The sequence below is a fragment of the Podarcis cretensis genome (assembly GCF_951804945.1).
Source record: "Podarcis cretensis genome assembly, chromosome: 1".
In the NCBI taxonomy this organism is placed as follows: domain Eukaryota; kingdom Metazoa; phylum Chordata; class Lepidosauria; order Squamata; family Lacertidae; genus Podarcis; species Podarcis cretensis.
Window position 1 is genome coordinate 5,426,539 of NC_137170.1, and position 20,107 is coordinate 5,446,645.

Genomic DNA, 20,107 nt, shown 5'->3' on the forward strand with positions numbered 1-20,107 from the left:
CAGACATGTTTTTTTCCTTTGTCCCTGAACTATGCTGAATAAATGCTGTAAATATGCTTACACATGGCTCTGTCCGCCACTTCTGCTGCGAGAAGATTTATTAACTCTTGCTGATAGAGCGTGCCGAGTCTCTAAATGTATCCGAGGCTTCTGTTGTTGTTTGATGCTGTTCCAAAGGAGACCGGTGATTGCCCAGCAGCCGGGGGGGGGGGGGGGGGGCGAAATGAACACATTCCTCTGTCCCACAAATAACCCAGAGATGCGTTTTAAATAAAAGCACAAATTCTACTCATGTAAAAACATGCCGATTCCTGGACCATCCGCGGGCCGGATTGAGAAGGCGATTGGGCCACATCCGGCCCCCGGGCCTTAGGTCTAGTACAACCCCTTGCAATGCAGAAATATGTTCCATATGGGGCTTGAACCTGCGACCTTGGTGAAATCAGCACCACAATCTAACCAACGGAACTATCCAGCTTGCACAGATAGAACGATCAGAAGACCAGGATGTTGAATTCCACAAAATACACAGCAAAACAATAAGCAAACCAATAACCCCCCTTCTACAAGCACATTAAAAAAAGCCATAGGATGTTAATCAGCCGAATGCCTAGCTAGAGAGGAACATTTTCATCTGGCATCTTCGTTGTCTGTCTTTAGGCACCAGGGGGGCCTCCTTGGGGAAAGAATTCCACGAGCAGGAAGCCACTGCAGAAAAGGCCCTGTCTCATGTTGCCACCTTCAGCTGATGCCTTTGACGGACGGGCGTCCTGCAATAATGCCACCTTTAAAAAGCAAAGCCTCACCTTGTCTGCAGCCACGAGGAGAACATTTGCCAGGGCCTTGATTGCCATCTGGCGGGTGCCCAGGTGCTGGTCCCCTGCCCTCTTCATCAGGAGGGGAAGAATGGATTTCAAACGCACCCTTTCTCCTAGCATGGGGTCCCGAATCGCCTGCAAATAAACAGATAATTTCGTTTAGTTATTTACCGTATTTCGTTGCATTTATATACCTATTAATTATTATTATTATTATTATTATTAATATTATTATTGAGAGAGAGAGAGAGTGGTACCTTGGGTTACAGACGCTTCAGGTTACAGACTCGGCTAACCCAGAAATAGTACCTTGGGTTAAGAACTTTGCTTCAGGATGAGAACAGAAATTGTGCGGTGATGGCGGCAGCGGGAAGCCCGATTAGCTAAAGTGTACCTCAGGTTAAGAACGGTTTCAGGTTAAGAATGGACCTCAAGAACAAACTGAGTTCTTAATCTGAGATACCAGTGTGTGTCTGTGTGTGTTTGTATAAACAATTTTAACAAACATATTATCAATCAATATATCGATTTACATTTGCCCCCCTTTTTTATTCCCCCCCTCTCCCCCCCCCAAGGACTTCCCTCAGCTCCCCTCTCTAGTTTCTTTGCGCATATTGTTCTCTGCATATTGTAAAATTGTATACATCATTGCCTTATCTATCATTTATTCAACTAATAAATTTGTGGGTGTTTATTCAAAAGCTGCCAAGGAGTCCAAATCATTTTGTTGTCTTTTTAGATAATCTGTAAAAAGTTCCCATTCTTCCTTGAAGTCACGATTGTCCTTGTCACGCAGTTTATATGTCAACTTGACCAATCCTGCATAGCTCATCAGTTTTTCTTTCGTTGGGATTTCCTCATTCTCAGGAAGAGAGATATACTTTCGATTATGGAAGTCCTTTCGATTCCTCTTGCCAAATAAGAAATGTTCATTGCTATTGTTTTCTCTCTGCTACTGCCCTACGCAATGACAACAAAGAGCCATTCCTGGAAACAGTGGACCACATCCAGTGCTAGTCCTACTCAGAGTAGAACCCCTGAAATTCGTGGGAATTGCAAACTTAAGTTCATTAATTTCAATGGGTCTACACAGATTAGGACTAGCATTGGACCCAAGCCAGAGCCCTCCGTTCTTATGCTCAAACACCACGGCACCTTTTGAAAGCAACACCTGAGATGCCCAGGTCTTACCTCTGAAAAGAAGGCAGTTCCTGTCAGCCGAAGCTTTTCGGACTCGGAAGTCATCCAGGGGATTGCATTCTCAATGATCTTGTGGTCCAGAAGTCGATTCTGAAACAGATGTCTAGAAGAGAAAAGAAACATTACAAGATACTTGTTATGTACTGAAGTTCTCACCCTGGGCCAGCAGGGGGATACTATAGATAGTTTTCACTCAGGTCCACATATGCAAATAAGGGATTGAAAGTAACGTTCAGTGATTGGATAGTTACAGAAAATGGTTACTGTTGCGTTCTACTGGAGCTCTATATAAGCAGGCTGGCTGAACCCTTCAGTTCAGTTCAGTTCTGGCCTGTGAATAAACAAGAGCTGTTTGAAGAATCGCTGTGTCATCTGATATGTTCACCCACAATTTAACAATACTCACCTCCACACCTGTGTGGGTGAGTGAGGGACTCTGAATTGGGGTAATTCAAAATACGAGCTCCCCTATGTCAGAGCAGCTTCATCCCAATACAATACGATACGATAATCTTTATTATCATTGTCCCAAACAGAACAAAGAAATTGAAAATCTACATCAGATATTCAGAAACCAACAAGCCTGCTATCCCTGCTATCCCAACCAGGTTAGCCCCCTAAAAACTCCAATACCCCATAATTAAATACAATATACTCTCATAGAGACGATCTTAAAAGGTAAAGGGACCCCTGACCTTAGGTCCAGTCGCGGACGACTCTGGGGTTGCGGCGCTCATCTTGCTTTATTGGCCAAGGGAGCCGGCGCACAGCTTCCGGGTCATGTGGCCAGCATGACTAAGCCGCTTCTGGCAAACCAGAGCAGCATATGGAAACACCGTTTTGAGTGCTATGCCGAGGTCTGACTGTTTTTGCTATTTATTTTGTGTTTTTGTTTTCGCGGCACTTTTTTATGTTACTGTGTGGAACCCAGTTCAGCTACTGATTGATTGATTGATTGATTGATTGTGTGACTGCAGTACATTGCTTATTGCTTTCATTTTATGGATCACTGCTCTCGTTAGATAGTAAAATTCATGTTAAATTGCTGTTTTAGGGGTTGTTTTTAAAAGTCTGCATTACTTTCGATGGTAAAGCGCACCTTGGTTTTGGAACGCTCTGGTTTTGGAACGGACTTCCGGAATGGATTAAGTTTGGAAACCAAGGTACCACTGTATTACTAATAAATTATTGCTGTTATTATTGTTATTGCCATAATCATCCCCATAACTGGCACTGCCTGGGAATTCTAAGAACCCAAATAACCAGTGCAGTTTGAAATCAGTGGTTAAAATCAGTGCAACTTTAAAACCATCAGTCTACGGATTCCAATTATTTCCAAACAGACTTCTTGAACTTGGGGAGGATTGTACACCATTTGGTTAAAATCAGTGTGTAGCCTTATTGGAGTTCACCGATTGGGTCTGCGTTGCTCCGGGACAGGAGGAAGGAAGTCAAATGACACAGAGGTTGGTTCAAAGAAAGAGTTTATTCTGCTCTCCGGATAGCAGAAGGCACTTGTGTGATCAAGTCCACAGCAAGTCCAAAGAAATGACAAGTTTCATGCAGTATATATATCCTCCAGGCACCCTCTCCCTCCTTCCCCAGGAATCCAACCATGTCAGCCTATGTACGCAGGTTGACATCACATATGTTCCTGCTCTGGTATTCTTAACCATAAAGGGGTATTCCTTCCTGTACTTCTGACCATAAAAGGATCTTCCTCTTCTTACTCTTATCTTGGAGGAAGAGGTCGTCATCTCCGAGAACACGCTCTGGCGCTGTTCCCGGACTTAGGTCTGTGCGTCTTTTGTGGTCAGCACATAAGATAAGGCACAGACGCATCATCCCTGCTCTACTGGAACTTGGCAAGGTCACTCATTGCCGCCACGGACTGATAAGGGAGAGAGCTTCGAGCACAGCCGGGTTTTTGTTTATACACTGACTCAGAGCTCAAGTTAATGGATTTTAGCTAAGGAAAAATAGGGTTTTTGGTGCAGTTTCAAACTGCCTGCACAGTCAGTTTTGGATTTGGGAAACCCATTCCTTCAAGTGTCATTCCTAAAGGTTAAGTCCACCATCTTGATTGTTTGGGCGGGGGGAGGCTCGTTTAATTTCATTGTACACAGGTTGCACAATGACAATAAAGGTATTATTGTTGTTGTTGTTGTTGTTATTATTGATTCTAAATGGCGGGCCATTGTCCAAAAATCTGCTCCTTGATCTCAGGAAGCATCCTGCATAATTTGATTGCAATCTCTTAGAAGGTGACCAAATGCATAGCCAACAGGCAAACGATTTCCCCAAATATATAGCAGATAACCTGAAATGTTTCATTGATGGCTTGCTGAACTCTGTATAGGATAACAAAGGAATGTGGCAGTTCCTCAGCTCCATAGTCCACTGCTCCTGAATACAAGGGGAAGTGTGGCAAACATCAAATGAAGGACTTAGTTCACTAAGAAATCCCAAGTCCCTCACCTGGCCAGCAGAGAAGCCCCCTCCTGGTGGGTTCTAGGATCACCAAGTGAAGTCCAGATGTTCACCTCTCCAAACTCTGCCAGTGATGGATCAGTAGTAAGCTTCAACACGAGAGCCTTCAGACTTGCCACAGAAAGTCTGTGGAGCAAAAGGGCACAGAAAGGACATCTGAATCAGAAGAAGGTCAGATACTTGAAGCAGAACAGGCCAATACAGACTGAAAATGGTCTGCCACTTCTGGTCACCTCTGGTCCTAAAAGCACTGAGCCAGAAGCTGCGGGTGACTTATTGGGCATATTTCAAGGGGTTAGGATTAACGTGCAAAGCCATAAATGGCTTGAGATCCAACTACCTAAAGCTGCCTTTCCCAATACCAACCATTTTGGGCAGGGAGGGCTTTTTGATTGTGCCACCCTCTGCAACAGGGTCTTCTTGGTGACTGCCACTGTTGCATACGAAAAAAGATCTTTAATTTTTTTAGGAATATCTGAATCAGTAATGCCTAACAGGTATGCCTCTGGTTTCCTAATGAATGAGATTCTTAACATTTTTTCTAACTCAAAGCCCAGACCCAAGATCTATAATTTTCCAGAGGAGGCCCATGCAGAAAGAGGTGGGCAAAGTGGGAGACTGACCTGCAAGGGTTGCCTTCAGACAAATGCTGCTCTCTCAGAAACAGCCTCCGGCGACCCTCGTAAAAGGGCATCCTCTTCTCCAGGGTTTTGCTGACCTGCTTTAGGAGAGTGCAGAACAGCTCCGGGAACAGCTCCTGGATGCCCTCTTCGGTGTGTAGCACAGACAGGACCTCATAGATAGCGCAAGTGGCCTGAACAGAGAAACAGCAAGAGAATGAAAGCACACCTCGGTGTGTGAGAGGACGTCTTCCAGTAAAACGGCCATCAAAGAACTGAATCATGGAATTGTAGAGTCAGAAGGAGTTCCAGTGGTCAGATTGAGGTTGAATCCTGACAAGACAGAAGTACTGTTTTTGGGGGACAGGATACGGGCGGGTGTGGAGGACTCCCTGGTCCTGAATGGGGTAACTGTGCCCCTGAAGGACCAGGTGCGCAGCCTGGGAGTCATTCTGGACTCACAGCTGTCCATGGAAGTGAAGGTCAATTCTGTATCCAGGGCAGCTTTCTACCAGCTCCATCTGGTATGCAGGCTGAGACCCTCCCTGCCCGTGGACTGTCTCACCGGAGTGGTGCATGCTCTGGTTATCTCCCGCTTGGACTACTGCAATGTGCTCTACGTGGGGCTACCCTTGAAGGTGACCCAGAAACTGCAACTAATCCAGAATGCGGCAGCTAGACTGGTGACTGGGAGCGGCCGCCGAGACCACATAACACCGGTCTTGAAAGACCTACGTTGGCTCCCAGTACGTTTCCGAGCACAATCCAAAGTGTCGGTGCTGACCTTGAAAGCTCTAAACGGCCTTGGCCCAGTATACCTGAAGGAGCGTCTCCACCTCCATCGTTCTGCCCGGACACTGAGGTCCAGCACCAAGGGCCTTCTGGCAGTTCCCTCACTGCAAGAAGCCAAGTTACATGGAACCAGGCAGAGGGTCTTCTCGGTAGTGGCACCCGCCCTGTGGAATGCTCTCCCACCAGATGTCAAAGAGAAAAATAACTACCAAACTTTTAGAAGACATCTGAAGGCAGCCCTGTTTAGGGAAGCTTTTAATGTTTAATAGGTTATTGTATTTTAGTGTTCTGTTGGTAGCCGCCCAGAGTGGCTGGGGAAACCCAGCCAGATGAACGGGGTATAAATAAAACAACAACAACAACAACATCTAGTATCAAGCGGCAGAGGAAACAACCCCACAGCAGGTTGCGAGGAATGGATAAGACAAGGAAAAGTCCTTACCATCTTCATTTTATTCAATATTTACAGAGAGGCTTGGAACTCAGCCTCTTGGAGTAATGGCGTTGTCCCGAGTGATTCTCCACCCCCTTTTTCTCCCACTTCCTCATTCATCATCTCCTCTATGGGTGGTGCTGAGGGCCCTTTGCTTCTGAGCTCTTTGCTCTCCTACTTTCAAGGCTCGCCGGGTTCTGGGAGGGTCGGGTCTGGAATGCTTTCTAAGGGCACTGTGTCCGTCAGCTGTTGCCCTCCTGGTGGTTCCTCTTCCTCCTCTCCCTTTCTTTCCCAGCTTTCCCCCTCATCTGCCTCTGAGCTGTGACCTCCCTCAAACCCGTTGTAATTCTGAACTGTCTTCTTCAGGCCGGGGAGGCGGTCTCCACCATTCCTCCTCTACCCAGTCCCTGACATCTAGTCCAAATTCTTGCAATGCAGGAATCATAGCTAAAGAATCGCTGCCAGGCAGCTATCCAGCCTCTGCTGAAAAACCTCTGATGAAGGAGAGTCCTGATTTTCTGACTGCTGTATGGAAAAGCACATGAATGTGACCTTGGAAGAGTCTGTAAGTAAAGCATTTTTAACTTACAAAATGTGTGGTCTCTTTCTATGTTAAGAGGGAAGAGAGGGACTCTGGAAACAACATAGGAGAGAAAAATTTTTGCTGGAGTTCTCTCACCAAAGAGTACTTGCCCCAAACCTGGATCTTAGGCATCCAGGAATTCTCTTTTTCATATATACCTGTATTTTCCTCTTCAACCAAGAACAAAAAACCCCCATCAGATTTCTGGTGCGTGTGAGGCTACCCCAGTAGCCAGGCTCTCCTGATACTCTTATGTTGTTTACATTAAGTGAGCTGAAATCTCTCCCCTCTAAGAATCCCTCCCTGTTTCCCAACTGCTCCTCCCTTCTTCTCGCTCACCTTGAGAGGTCCTTCATCTGCACATTCCATGCTCTCGTTGCTGCCTGAGGAGAAAGGGGCTTCCAGACTTGAAGGCTCTGCCACCCTGGCCGCTAACTTGCATAAAATCAGTAAGGCCTGGGAAGGGTCTTTGCCTAGGGACCTCCAGAGTTCACCCGTTTCACTGCAATGCAACAACACATAAGTTGAAGAGGATTTGTTTCCTCAGAAGCACCGCTCACTTAAACCCAGTGGGTCCAATTTGTGGGCTGAAATGCAGATGCAGTCTCCCCCCAAATGTATAAAAGCCTCAGCTTAATGCTGGCATGCACCTGTCCATCGGGAGACGGCGGCAGAATAGGCTCTCGATCACGGTGTCCAGGTGAAAATGGGAGACAGCAGCCACAGCTTCCACAAGGACCTGCCGCAGATCTTCCTGCTTGATGGTGGGCAAGCGGCTGTAGAAAATGTCCAGGATCTCTGAAACCTGACAGGAGCAATTCAGGTGCATGCATTGCTATCAGCAGTCCCACTCGTATGAGTCAATTGCATTCTAGAAATTCCAAATACCTTCTTAGAAATTTAGCGCTACTCTGCTTTCTCTGAAACAAGGAGCATAAGAACCTGCTTTGTCCTGAGCCAGGCCACTAGGCCTGCTGGCTCTCTATCATACTCACAATGGCTCTCCAGGGTTTCAGAGAGAGGCATTTCCCCAGCCCTGATGCTTTTGAATTATGGTGCTGGAGGAGACTCTTGAGAGTCCCATGGACTGCAAGAAGATCCAACCTCTCCATTCTGAATGAAATCAGCCCTGAGTGCTCACTGGAAGGACAGATCCTGAAGCTGAGGCTCCAAGACTTTGGCCACCTCAGGAGAAGAGAAGACTCCCTGGAAAAGACCCTGATGTTGGGAAAGATGGAGGGCACAAGGAGAAGGGGATGACAGAGGACGAGATGGTTGGACAGTGTTCTCGAAGCTACCAGCATGAGTTTGACCAAACTGCGGGAGGCAGTGGAAGACAGGAGTGCCTGGCGTGCTCTGGTCCAGGGGGTCACAAAGAGTCAGGCACGACTAAGTGACTAAACAACAACAACAACATATTTCTATACTCTTATACAGCCCAAGCGAGTGGGTTGGTCCAAGGAATGTGCACACCACGAACAGATTAACATTGCAATCTTATTTGGGGGAAAGGCTGTAGCTCAATGGAAGAGTACCTGCTTTGTTTTTGAAGAAGTAAAACCAAGTTCAGCTGTACCTTGGTTGCCAAATGCTTTGGAACTCATACATTTCGGCTCTTGAACGATCAAAAACCGGAAGTGAGTGTTTTTGAACGATTTTTGGAAGACAAACATCCGGCGTGGCTTCCGCGGCTTCCAATTGGCTGCAGGAGCCACGCTTTGGTTTCTGAATGTTTTGGAAGTCGAACGGACTTCCGGAACGGATTCCGTTTGAAAACCAAGGTATGACTGTACTTCATTCAGGACCCAGTGGCGCTCTGCTGCTCTAAGCTGGTTAGGTCAAAATTTAATTTCAGTTTATGTTCGTTGGTTGCTCGAAAACAAGGGTGAGGAACTTCAGCCATGGGGGCCACATGCACCCCCAAGCCTCTCTACCTGGCTCCCGGGGCTCTCTTTGGCCACACTCCCTTCTACAAGGCCACACCCCTCCCTGGCCCTGCTCTGTGTCCTCTGCAAGAGCTTTTACCTGGCTGGATCTTTTGGAGTGATGGGTACGTGTAGGAAGAGCTTACCCATGGGCAGAATGTGCGAAGGTGTGAGTCGCACCCATCACTCAGCCAACTTGCCCATCCAGCCCCACCCACAACTGGCATGTGCCCCTCACCCAAGGAAGACTATGAAACATGATCCCTGCCTCTGCTCAAAACCTAAAGCCAAGTTTCCACACCAGCCAAAGCCTGCTCCAACAACCAACTATAGATTGGTGCCTTTGGAGACTTGTCCGACACATATCAAACAAAGCTTATAAAAGCCCCCCTGAAGGAATGGGTTTCCCAAACCCAAAACTGACTCTGCAGGCAGTTTGAAACTGCACCAAAATCCCTATTTTTCCTTAGCTAAAATCCATTAACTTGAGCTCTGAGTCAATATATAAACAAAAACCCGGCTGTGCTCGAAGCTCTCTCCCTTATCAGTCCGTGGTGGCAATGAGTGACCTTGCCAAGTTCCAGTAGAGCAGGGATGAGGCGTCTGTGCTGACCACAAAAGACGCACAGACCTAAGTCCGGGAACAGCGCCAGAGCGTGTTCTCAGAGATGACGACCTCTTCCTCCAAGATAAGAGTAAGAAGAGGAAGATCCTTTTATGGTCAGAAGTACAGGAAGGAATACCCCTTCATGGTTAAGAATACCAGAGCAAGAACATATGTGATGTCAGCCTGCGTACATAGGCTGAAGTGGTTGGATTCCTGGGGAAGGGGGGAGAGGGTGCCTGGAGGATATATATACTGCATGAAATTTCTCATTTCTTGGGACTTGCTGTGGACTGACCACGTAAGTGCCTTCTGCTATCCGGACAGCAGAATAAACTCTTTCTTGGAATCAACCTCGGTGTCATTTGACTTCCTTCCTCCTGTCCCGGAGCAACACAGACCCAATCGGTGAACTCCAATAAGGCTACACCCCCATTGTGGCAAGTGGTCACCTGTGCTCCCATAGCATCTCCGGAGTCCCAAAGGATGGTTAGCAGCCAGCGGCCAGCAGAAATGGCGCACATTTCATTTCCGGACACCAGGTCTTCCAGGATGACCTCGATGAAACCCAGGGCTTGATCTGGTGGGAAATGCATGCTGACCACCTGTGAAAATGCCAGGATTGTGAATCTATGATCACAATAACAATTGCACTGAAATGCAACTGCAGTTCATTCTGACCCTTGAGGGGGAAATCGTCAAAGAAATGAAAGTGGCATGTACTCCCTCGAAGGTGGTGGGTTTTCCTTTGCTGGAGATTTTAAAACAGAGCTTGGATGGACATGTGTTGTGGACTCTTCATCTCTGATTCCTGCATTTCTCAGGGTTGGACATAATAATAATAATAATAATAATAATAATAATAATAATAATAATTTATACCCCGCCCTCCCCAGCCAAGACCAGGTTCAGGGTGGCTAACACCAGGTATAAAAACAATTGATTGAAATACAACTTAAAAACTAGATTAAAATACAACATTAAAACATTAAATTGCAGCCTCAATTTCAGTAGAAACTCAAATCAAAAACTTTTTGGGGGGATGAAAATGTCAAGTCTTCACCAAGGCTAACTATCCAGACTGGTCCTACATGGGCCAGAAAAAAGCCAGGGAAGTCCCCAAATAGGAGTTCCATCACAGAAGGAGAAAGGAAAAAGGAAAGAGGGGAGTGGATCAAGTTGATTCCAAGCCAAAGGCCAGGCGGAACAACTCCATCTTACAGGCCCTGCGGAAAGAAATCAGATCCTGCAGGGCCCTGGTCTCATGAGGCAGAGCGTTCCACCAGGCTGGAGCCAGTGTTGAAAAGGCCCTTGCTCTGGTCGAGGCTAATCTGACTTCCTTATGGCCCAGGACCTCTAGGGTGTTGCTATTTATGGACCTTAAGATGGCCCTTGGGGTCCCCTCCAGCTCTGTAGTTCTGTGATTTAATGAAATCTGGTCCACAGATGTTACCCAAATGATTGGGAAATTCACCTTGGCCATTCTGCATGAAGCTTCGAATAGAGCGCTGGGGACCTCTGCCTTCAGGTTATGACAGGCAGCCAGCATTTCTTCTTCCTCCTCTGCTGTGACTTTTGACTGAGCTGGGAAAGAAAAGGCAAGAAGGGAGTGTTAGGATATAGTTCCGTTCCACCTTCAAAGGAACAGGCATGATTATTGTGTGTCACATGCCTGTTTACTTCCAGCACAGTCTGCTGGGAACTTCCGTTTGTATATTGCTTTTGCTATACTGCTGTGTGCTTGGACACGAAGGGAAGCAGACATGTTTTTCCTTTGTTCCTGAACTACGGAATGCTGAATAAACGCCCGTAAATAATGCTTACACATGTCTCTGTCCGCCACTTCCGTTGTGGGAAGTTACTCACAATTCAAAGTACTCATTTTTACATCCTTAAGATATCAATGACTTCCCTTCTTCTCTTTCCATGGTTCGTTTTACATATCATAAATCCCTGCGTATTTTACAAAAACTATACCATTCAGTATTCCATTATTGCATCCATCAAAACCTATTTACACTGTTGAATTTATCTTAATGCTGCCAACATTTTCAGCTGTACACAGTTATTTCCCATATTTTCAATAAACGTTTTCCAATCTTCTCTAAACGTATGTTCTTCTTGTTCTTTTATTCTTCTTGTTCTTTTATATGTTAAGTCTGCAAGCTGCACATATTCTATCAACTTAAGTTGCCACTCTTCTTTAGTTGGGACCTTGCTTGTTTTCCATTTTGGGGCTAACAAGACACGGGCCGCAGTAGTGAAATACATAAATAACCTTTTTTGACATCTGGGAATCTCAGTCTGAATTATCCCCAACAGAAAGGACTCTGGTTTTTTGGGCAAAGTACCGTATTTTTTGCTCTATAGGACGCACTTTTTCCCCTCCAAAAATTAAGGGGAAATGTGTGTGCAGGCTCTTTGGCTTCAGCAATAGCAACGCGAAGCCTCCGAAGCGCAGAGGGAGCGCTCCCTCCACTCTCCGGAGGCTACACGTTGCTTTCGCTGAAGCCTGAAGAGCGAGAGGGGTCGGTGTGCACTGACCCCTCTCGCTCTCCAGGCTTCAGGGATAGCCGCCTGAAGCCTTCGGAGCACAGTGCAAGTTCCCACTGTGCTCCGGAGGCTTCGGTTTCCTTTTGCTGAAGCTGGGGGAGCAAGACTCTCCTGGCTTCAGCAGAGAGGGAGAGAGGCAGCGCCTCTTCAGCCAAGTGGGAGGAGAAATGGAAGGGGCTCCGTTTCTCCTGCTGCTTCGCTGAAGGGGCGCTGAGCAGAGAGGGGGAGAATTTTTTCCCTTGTTCTCCCCCTCTAAAACAAGGTGCGTCTTATGGCCGGGTGCGTCCTATAGAGCGAAAAATTCGGTACTTTTAAACATCCCCCCCCCCCCAATTCATTATGGATCATTTCCCAATACTCTTTTACACTTTTGCAAGTCCACCACATATGAAAGAATGTTTCCTCAACTTCTTTGCATCTCCAGCACTTATCTGATTCAGTCTTATACATCTTAGCAAGCCTAGTAAGCAAGCCAAGGAACCCCTGACTATTAGGGGCCAACTCTGGGGTTGTGGCGCTCATCTCGCTTTATTGGCCAAGGGAGCCAGTGTACAGCTTCCGGGTCATGTGGCCAGGATGACAAAGCTGCTTCTGGTGAACCAGAGCAGTGCACAGAAACGCCGTTTACCTTTCCGCCAGAGCGGTACCTATTTATCTACTTGCACTTTTGACGTGCTTTCGGACTGCTAGGTTGGCAGGAGCAGGGACCGAGCAACGGGAGCTCACCCCGTAGCGGGGATTCGAACCACCAACCTTCTCTTTGGCAAGCCCAAGACTCAGTGGTTTAAACCATGGTGCCACCTGCGTCCCTACTCAGAGTTAATTACCACCCGTAAATCATTTTCAATTAGTTCTCCTTCAAAGAATAATATGTTGTTGTTGTTGTTGTTGTTGTTAACCCAGAAGCAGGTCCCTTCCTCTGGTTTCCAGCAACAGGTCTTAAGAAGCACTGCTGCCTCCAGCTGTGCAAAAAGAACACAGCTGTCATGGCTGGTAGCCAGTGCTCCTCGTTTTGACTCAAGGAAACCATCATTTTATAGTTCAAATCAGGGGCAAATCAAAACAGTAAATGGACAAAAGTACAAAGATTCACAGATGGAATATGCAGAAACGGCAAAACTTGCAGGAAGATTAAGAGATAACAATAACAGAGACTTTAAAAAGGACTGGAATCCGTTCATGTTGTACTTACAGCAATATTGTAAAGAACTAGACTCACTCGCAAGGTTTGGCTAAAGCAAAATGAATGAAACTAAGCAAAATGAATGTAAAAAAGTTGGAACAATGATATGAAAATATACTAGTATAATATAGGGGATGAACGGTATTGTATAAAATTAAGAATTAAGAAGAAATTAAGAAAGAAGACAAAACTCTATTTCAATACTCGACAGCAGCGGCCAGAATGTTACTCGCACAAAACTGGAAAAGTACAAATATACCAACAGTGAGGGATTGGCAATCCAAACTATTTGAATTTGTTGAATTAGCAAAAATGACACAGAGAATTAGAAACCAGAAAAATACAAAGTTAAAGAACGATTGGAATAAATTCATGATTTATATTGAAGGCAACTATAGAAACCTACCAACTATAGCAGGTCTGTTATAAAACTTGCAATGCATAAACCAATTACCAACACCAGCTGTTAAAAATGAAGTTTTATTTAAAATCAGAAACCCGAAATCAGCAGGGAAGGAAGTCAATTGGTGTATCTTAATTGTATGTATTAGTGTGTTTTTTCTTTTCGCTTTAGGCATTTTTCTCTTTGTTCTTTTTTTTCTTTTTTTCTTTTTTTTTCCCTCTTAATCTTATCTGAATGGATGTATTTTCTTCTTTAACTGCTTTTTTGTGTTGTATTGTAAATGAAACTCAATAAAAAAGATATATATATATATATAAAAGAATTTCTAAGAGCACTTATGTAGAAGGCTATGAAATCAAGATATAGAAGTAGTAAATTTTTTGGAAAACAACAGGGGGGGAGTTGAGGGAAGTCGTTGGGGGGAGGGGGAAAGGGATTTTTTCACACTTTGTGTTTATTGTTGATGACTGTTGAATACAAATTTGTAAAATTTATTAAAAATACTATTTTTAAAAAAGTACAAAGATTCACAAAATGTTTAGGGGTATGCGTCCCCCCAGAAAAAAAAAGGACTGCTAGTAGTCAATGATAGCTCTCTCCTCCATAAAACTACAGTGGTGCCCCGCAAGACGAATGCCTCGCAAGACGAAAAACTCGCTAGACGAAAGAGTTTTCCATTTTTTAAGGTGCTTCGCAAGACGAATTTCCCTATGGGCTTCCTTCGCAAGACGAAACGTCTTGCGAGTTCTTGCAAGTTTTTTTCCCTTTTTCTTAAAGCTGCTAAGCCGCTAAGCCGTTAATAGCCGCTAAGCCGCTAATAGCCGCTAATAGCCGTGCTTTGCAAGACGAAAAAACCGCAAGACGAAGAGACTCGCGGAACGAATTAATTTCGTCTTGCGAGGCACCACTGTAAATTGATCACTCAACCAGTCATCTAACCAACCAACCAATCAATCAGAAAGGGGAGTGAAGGCTGGGGGTTCACACAGCCCCCGTTCAAAACATCCTCACCTTGTATGTGCAAAAGGCAACTAATGCACTGGGCAGCCCACTGCCGGCATCTGACAGAACCATCACAGGTGTAGGGGGCAAGGAATGCAACCAGCGACCCAAACTGCTGGAAATTTTCTCCATCCTACAGAAAAAGAAAGATTTTAAAAAAATCTGTTCATTTGAGCCTGCCTGATCTTTATTGACCTGCAACAGAGGCGGCGGCGGGGGGGTTGGGGTTGGGGGGGTGTCTGTTAGGATTCTTTCCCCGTGTTGCAGTCATGGGATTGTTTATATCACATGACGGTGTATGTTTTCATTCCACATTGTGGGAAGTGAAGGAGACCGGATGTTTTTATTACTGGGTTGTAGGACATTTGTCCCTTTGTTCTCCCTCTTTGCTATCTGATGCTGAAGAGGAAGGAGCTGAGTCAAGAGGCTCCGAGTGTGTACCGTATTTTTTGCTCTATAAAACGCACCCAACCATAAGACGCACCTAGTTTTTAGGGGAGGAAAACAAGAAATAAGAAGCCTCCTGAGCGAAGAGGGAGCGCTGCTCCCTCTTCGCTCAGGAGGCTCTGCAGGGCTATCCCTGAAGCCAGGATCGATGCGCACCGATCCCTTTTGCCCTCCTGGCTCCAGCGATAGCAAGCCTCTTGGCTTTCCTTCCACCTCCCGCAAGAGCCGCGTGCTCTTTAAAGGGAGCACGGCTCTTGGGGGCTTTTCTGGGAAGTGGGGGAAGGGACAGAACCGCGCGCTCTGTCCCTTCCCCCACCTCCCACAAAAGCCATGGATTGCCGTGCGAAGCCGGCGCAGGGGAGCGGGATGAAGGCTCCCCGCTCCCCCGCGAAGACTTCACGCGGCGAAGCCAAAAGCTAGAACAGCGAGAGGGAGCACTGCACAGCCCTCCCTCTCGCTGTTCTGGCTTCTGGGATAGCCCGCGAATCCTGCATTCACTCCATAACATGCACACACATTTCTCCTTACTTTTTAGGAGGGGAAAGTGTGTCTTATAGAGCGAAACATACGGTATATGTAAATAAACGTAGTTTAGCCGAAAAGCTGCGCTACTGAGTCTGAACGCTGACGGCCTATACTCTGCTGATCCAAAGTGTGTGGATGCCTCTTGGTATCAGTTGCTGTGATGTTTGGCCTGGAGAAAGATTTTGAAGCTCCCGAACGACCGACCAGGTGGGAGAGAACATGCCAGTTGAGCATGTGTCTCTGCCGGACGCCTACTCCTGTGTAGGACCTCCTGACAGGGGCTCCCCCCTACACGCCACTTGTGAGATGGATGGTGACCAGGGCTGGGGAGAAATCTGATTCTGATTGACTTTCAATGAGAAGCTACGTGATTTGCCCCTCTCGAACCAATGCGTGAACTTTCAAAAGTCACCCTTCTCTGAATTTTGCACTGAAGTTCTCTGCCCAAATAACGTGTACAAGCATGGAAACATTAGGGGGGAGTGTGTACAAACATGGACATATCAGTCAAAGTAAGAGGGAAATTATATTTTTTGTGGGGAGGGATAGAAATCCTTGCAAAAATGTGTACATTCAGAGCTGTTCGCAATTTGTTTCTGCGAGCGTAAGTTTTAAGTAATTTTTAAGATTGCATTTTAATGGTGTTGCTTACAAATAATAATAATAATAATAATAATAATAATAATAATAATAAAATTTATTTATACCCCGCCCTCCCCAGTCAAGGCCGGGCTCAGGGCGGCTAACAAGCCATAATAAAAACAAGTTGAATGAATACAACTTAAAAAACAAGATTAAAATGCAACAATTAAAATACTGAAATATTAAAATATTAAAATGCAGCCTCATCACAGGAGGAGAAAATAAAAATAAAAAAGAAAGAGGGGAAGGAATCAAATTGGCTCCAAGCCAAAGGCCAGGCGGAACAACTCTGTCTTATAGGCCCCGCGGAAAGAAATCGGATCCTGCAGGGCCCTGGTCTCATGAGGCAGAGCATTCCACCAGGCCGGGGCCAGTGTTGAAAAGGCCCTGGCTCTGGTTGAAGCTAATCTAAGTTCCTTAGGGCCCGGGACCTCTAGGGTGTTGCTATTTATGGAGGCTCTCCGTGGGGCATACCAGGAGAGGCGGTCCCATAGGTACAAGGGTCCTAGGCCGTGAAGGGCTTTAAAGGTCAAAAGCAGCACCTTCAATCTGACCCTGTACTCCACCGGGAGCCGGTGCAGCTGGAAAAGCACTGGGTGAATATGCTCCCATGGCAGGGACCCTGTGAGGAGCCTCGCTGCAGCATTCTGCACCCGCTGGAGTTTCTGGGATAGTGGGCAGAGATGTACAGACTGAGCAGCTGGCAAGCAGGTGAAGAGAAGGAAACTCACGGGGAGCTGAAAGTTCTCCTGGAAGGCAGCGAGGGTCTGGGAGCTTGCCTGCAGTGCCCTCTCCCTGCTACAGTCTGATACGGTGAACCAGGGGTCTATGAGCTGTTGGCGGAGCAGGAAGGCAAATGCAACTGATATTAGAAAATCTATTTTTGTTAAATTCCTATCCTGCCCTTCGTCTGACAATCACAGGGCAGTTTGCAATATAAAAACACAGTGCCAGTTTTGTCCACCACATCAGCTATGACTATTCTCACACAGGGCCTTGCCACCGTGGTGTTGTTGGAATTCTACTCAATATTGATCCAGAGCAGATTCCAACATATAGTTAGCAGAGTAAAAACTTAAACACGTTGCAGGGTTCCCCCCAAAATAGATCAGAAGCAATTGTATTTCATCCAGCAGAGCTTTACTGCTACTGGGACACGGGTGGTGCTGTGGGTTAAACCACAGAGCCTGGGACTTGCTGATCACAAGATCAGCGGTTCGAATCCCTGTGACAGGGTGAGCTCCTCTTGCTCAGTCCCTGCTCCTGCCAACCTAGCAGTTCAAAAGCACGTCAAAGTAAAGGTAAAGGTAAAGGTACCCCTGCCTGTACGGGCCTGTCTTGACAGACTCTGGGGTTGTGCGCCCATCTCACTCAAGAGGCCGGGGGCCAGCGCTGTCCGGAGACACTTCCAGGTCACGTGACCAGCGTGACATCACTGCTCTGGCGAGCCAGAGCTGCACACGGAAACACCGTTTACCTTCCCGCTGGTAAGCGGTCCCTATTTATCTACTTGCACCCGGGGGTGCTTTTGAACTGCTAGGTTGGCAGGCGCTGGGACCGAGCAGCGGGAGCGCACCCCGCCACGGGGATTCGAACCGCCGACCTTTCGATCGGCAAGCCCTAGGCGCTGAGGCTTTTACCCACAGCGCCACCCGTGTCCCTCACGTCAAAGTGCAAGTAGATAAATAGGTACCGCTCCGGCGGGAAGGTAAATGGTGTTTCCTTGCGCTGTTCTGGTTCGCCAGGACCCGGAAGCTGTACGCCGGCTCCCTTGGCCAAAAAAGCGAGATGAGCGCCGCAACCCCAGAGTTGGCCACGACTGGACCTAATGGTCAGGGGTCCCTTTACCTTTACCAGCAGAGCTTTACTGCTACTGAAGGCAAATGAGCATAATGGTCACAAATCCAGTACATTCAGGATTGGCTCTGACCATAAGAAATCCAGTTGCAGCAGACTTAATTTAAACTTACAATAACGTATAATACAGTCATACCTCGTGTTGTGTCCACTTCATGTTGCGTCTTTTTGCATTACTTCCCGTGGCAACCTGGAACTACTGGAATGGGTTACTTCCAGGTTTTGCCACTCGCGCATGCGCAGAAGTGCTAAATTGTGCTTCCCGCATGTGCAGGAGCACCAAATAACACCGCACACCTGTGCAGATGCAGTGTTTCAAGTTGTGGGCATTTCACATGACGGACGGGCCTCCGGAGCAGATCGCGTCCGTAACACGAGGTACCACTGTAAGTCTAAAACCTTAACGCTAAACATAGTATGTACAGAACGCCACACCAGAAGGAAAAGAGATAGAAAGAGAAAGTGAAACCCAGGCTCCTTCTGGCCTGACTTTTATAGTCAGCATAACCTCGACAGAAAGAGATAAGAGAACCAGTTTAAACCAGCTGTACTCAGCTTCTCTGAAGAAATAACCCAAACATCATGAAGTTTCTTTCACACATAGAAGCTTCAAGAACCCTCTTGAATTAAGCAGAATAGGAAAGATCTCTACACATCAGATTAAGACTTTCTGCACTAAGAAATGCAAACTGACAGGTTTATGCGTTGGTATCCTAGCAGAAAGACGACTGCAAGGTTCTCTAGGTGAGTCTCCCCTGGAAGACAGTCTGGAAGCTAAAATAAAAAAGTCAATTTATTCCCGAGTGGATTTAGCAGACCAGGGGCACCTGTGAAGGCAGGGAAGTCGTGGGGGAGGCCTTTGAAGCACCTCCAGCTGCCTGAAAAGGTCTCTGAATTGGTTGCCTAATCCAAAGCAATGAACGCCAATAGGGAGAGTTTCTCCTTCGGCTCACCTGGAACATCTCGACCATCAGCTCAGGTGTTGGGTGGTCCTCTACGATGCTTGTCACGAGTTTCCTAAGGGCGTCCATGGAGCAAGAGTACAGGGACTGAAAGCATAATAATAATAATAATAATAATAATAATAATAATAATAATATATTATTTATACCCCACCCATCTGGCTGAGTTTCCCCAGCCACTCTGGGCAGCTTCCAATCAAGTGTTAAAAACAATACAGCATTAAATATTAAAAACTTCCCTAAACAGGGCTGCCTTCAGATGTCTTTTAAAAAGAAGATAGCTGCTTCTTTCCTTCACATCTGAAGGGAGGGCATTCCACAAGGCGGGCACCACTACCGAGAAGGCCCTCTGTCTGGTTCCTGTAACCTCACTTCTCGCAATGAGGGAACCGCCAGAAGGCCCTCGGAGCTGGACCTCAGAGTCCGGGCAGAACAATGGGGGTGGAGACACTCCTTCAGGTATACTGGATCGAGGCCGTTTAGGGCTTTAAAGGTCAGCACCAACACTTTTTATTGTGCTCAGAAATGTACTGGGAGCCAATGAAGATCTCTCAGGACCGGTGTTATGTGGTCCTGGCGGCCACTCCCAGTCACCAGTCTAGCTGCCGCATTCTGGATTAACTGCAGTTTCCAGGTCACCTTCAAAGGTAGCCCCACATACAGTGCATTGCAGTAGTCCAAGCGGGAGATAACCAGAGCATGTACCACTCTGGCGAGACAGTCTGCGGGCAGGTAGGGTCTCATCCTGCGTACCAGATAGAGCTGGTAGACAGCCGCCCTGGACACAGAATTGACCTGTGCCTCCATGGACAGCTGTGAGTCCAGAATGACTCCCAGGCTGCGCACCTGGTCCTTCGGGGGCACAGTTACCCTCTTCAGGACCAGGGAGTCCTCCACACCTGCCTGCCCTCTGTCCCCCCAAAACAGTACTTCTGTCTTGTCAGGATTCAACCTCAATCTGTTAGCCGCCATCCACCCTTATAATGCAAGTAGGGAGCTTGGAGGGCCAAGCTAGATGGGACGTCTGGAGATCCATGACTGGATTGCCAGCAGTGTTTTTTTTTTTAA

General features: G+C 46.7%; 1 protein-coding gene across 6 annotated transcripts in view; it reads right to left on the bottom strand.

The window, feature by feature from the left end:
- The window catches only part of LOC307218479 (maestro heat-like repeat-containing protein family member 2B), an 84,288-nt gene that overhangs the window by 18,560 nt on the left and 45,621 nt on the right, over positions 1–20,107 (bottom strand). For 5 of the 6 annotated variants that reach the window (XR_013839987.1, XR_013839988.1, XM_079980751.1 and 2 more), the window contains exons 26-36: positions 19,031–19,126; positions 16,952–17,053; positions 14,616–14,739; positions 10,940–11,049; positions 9,918–10,070; positions 7,587–7,741; positions 7,276–7,438; positions 5,132–5,322; positions 4,497–4,634; positions 2,010–2,121; positions 807–953 (exon numbers count right to left, since the gene is read on the bottom strand). Coding sequence is in view for 4 of the 6 variants with exons in the window: in XM_079980751.1 (XP_079836877.1) it covers positions 807–953; positions 2,010–2,121; positions 4,497–4,634; positions 5,132–5,322; positions 7,276–7,438; positions 7,587–7,741; positions 9,918–10,070; positions 10,940–11,049; positions 14,616–14,739; positions 16,952–17,053; positions 19,031–19,126 (1,491 nt within the window). In the remaining 2 variants the exon portion in view is untranslated. The remainder of the gene's footprint in view (positions 1–806; positions 954–2,009; positions 2,122–4,496; positions 4,635–5,131; positions 5,323–7,275; positions 7,439–7,586; positions 7,742–9,917; positions 10,071–10,939; positions 11,050–14,615; positions 14,740–16,951; positions 17,054–19,030; positions 19,127–20,107) is intronic. The other variant, XM_079980752.1, reaches the window with a different exon arrangement.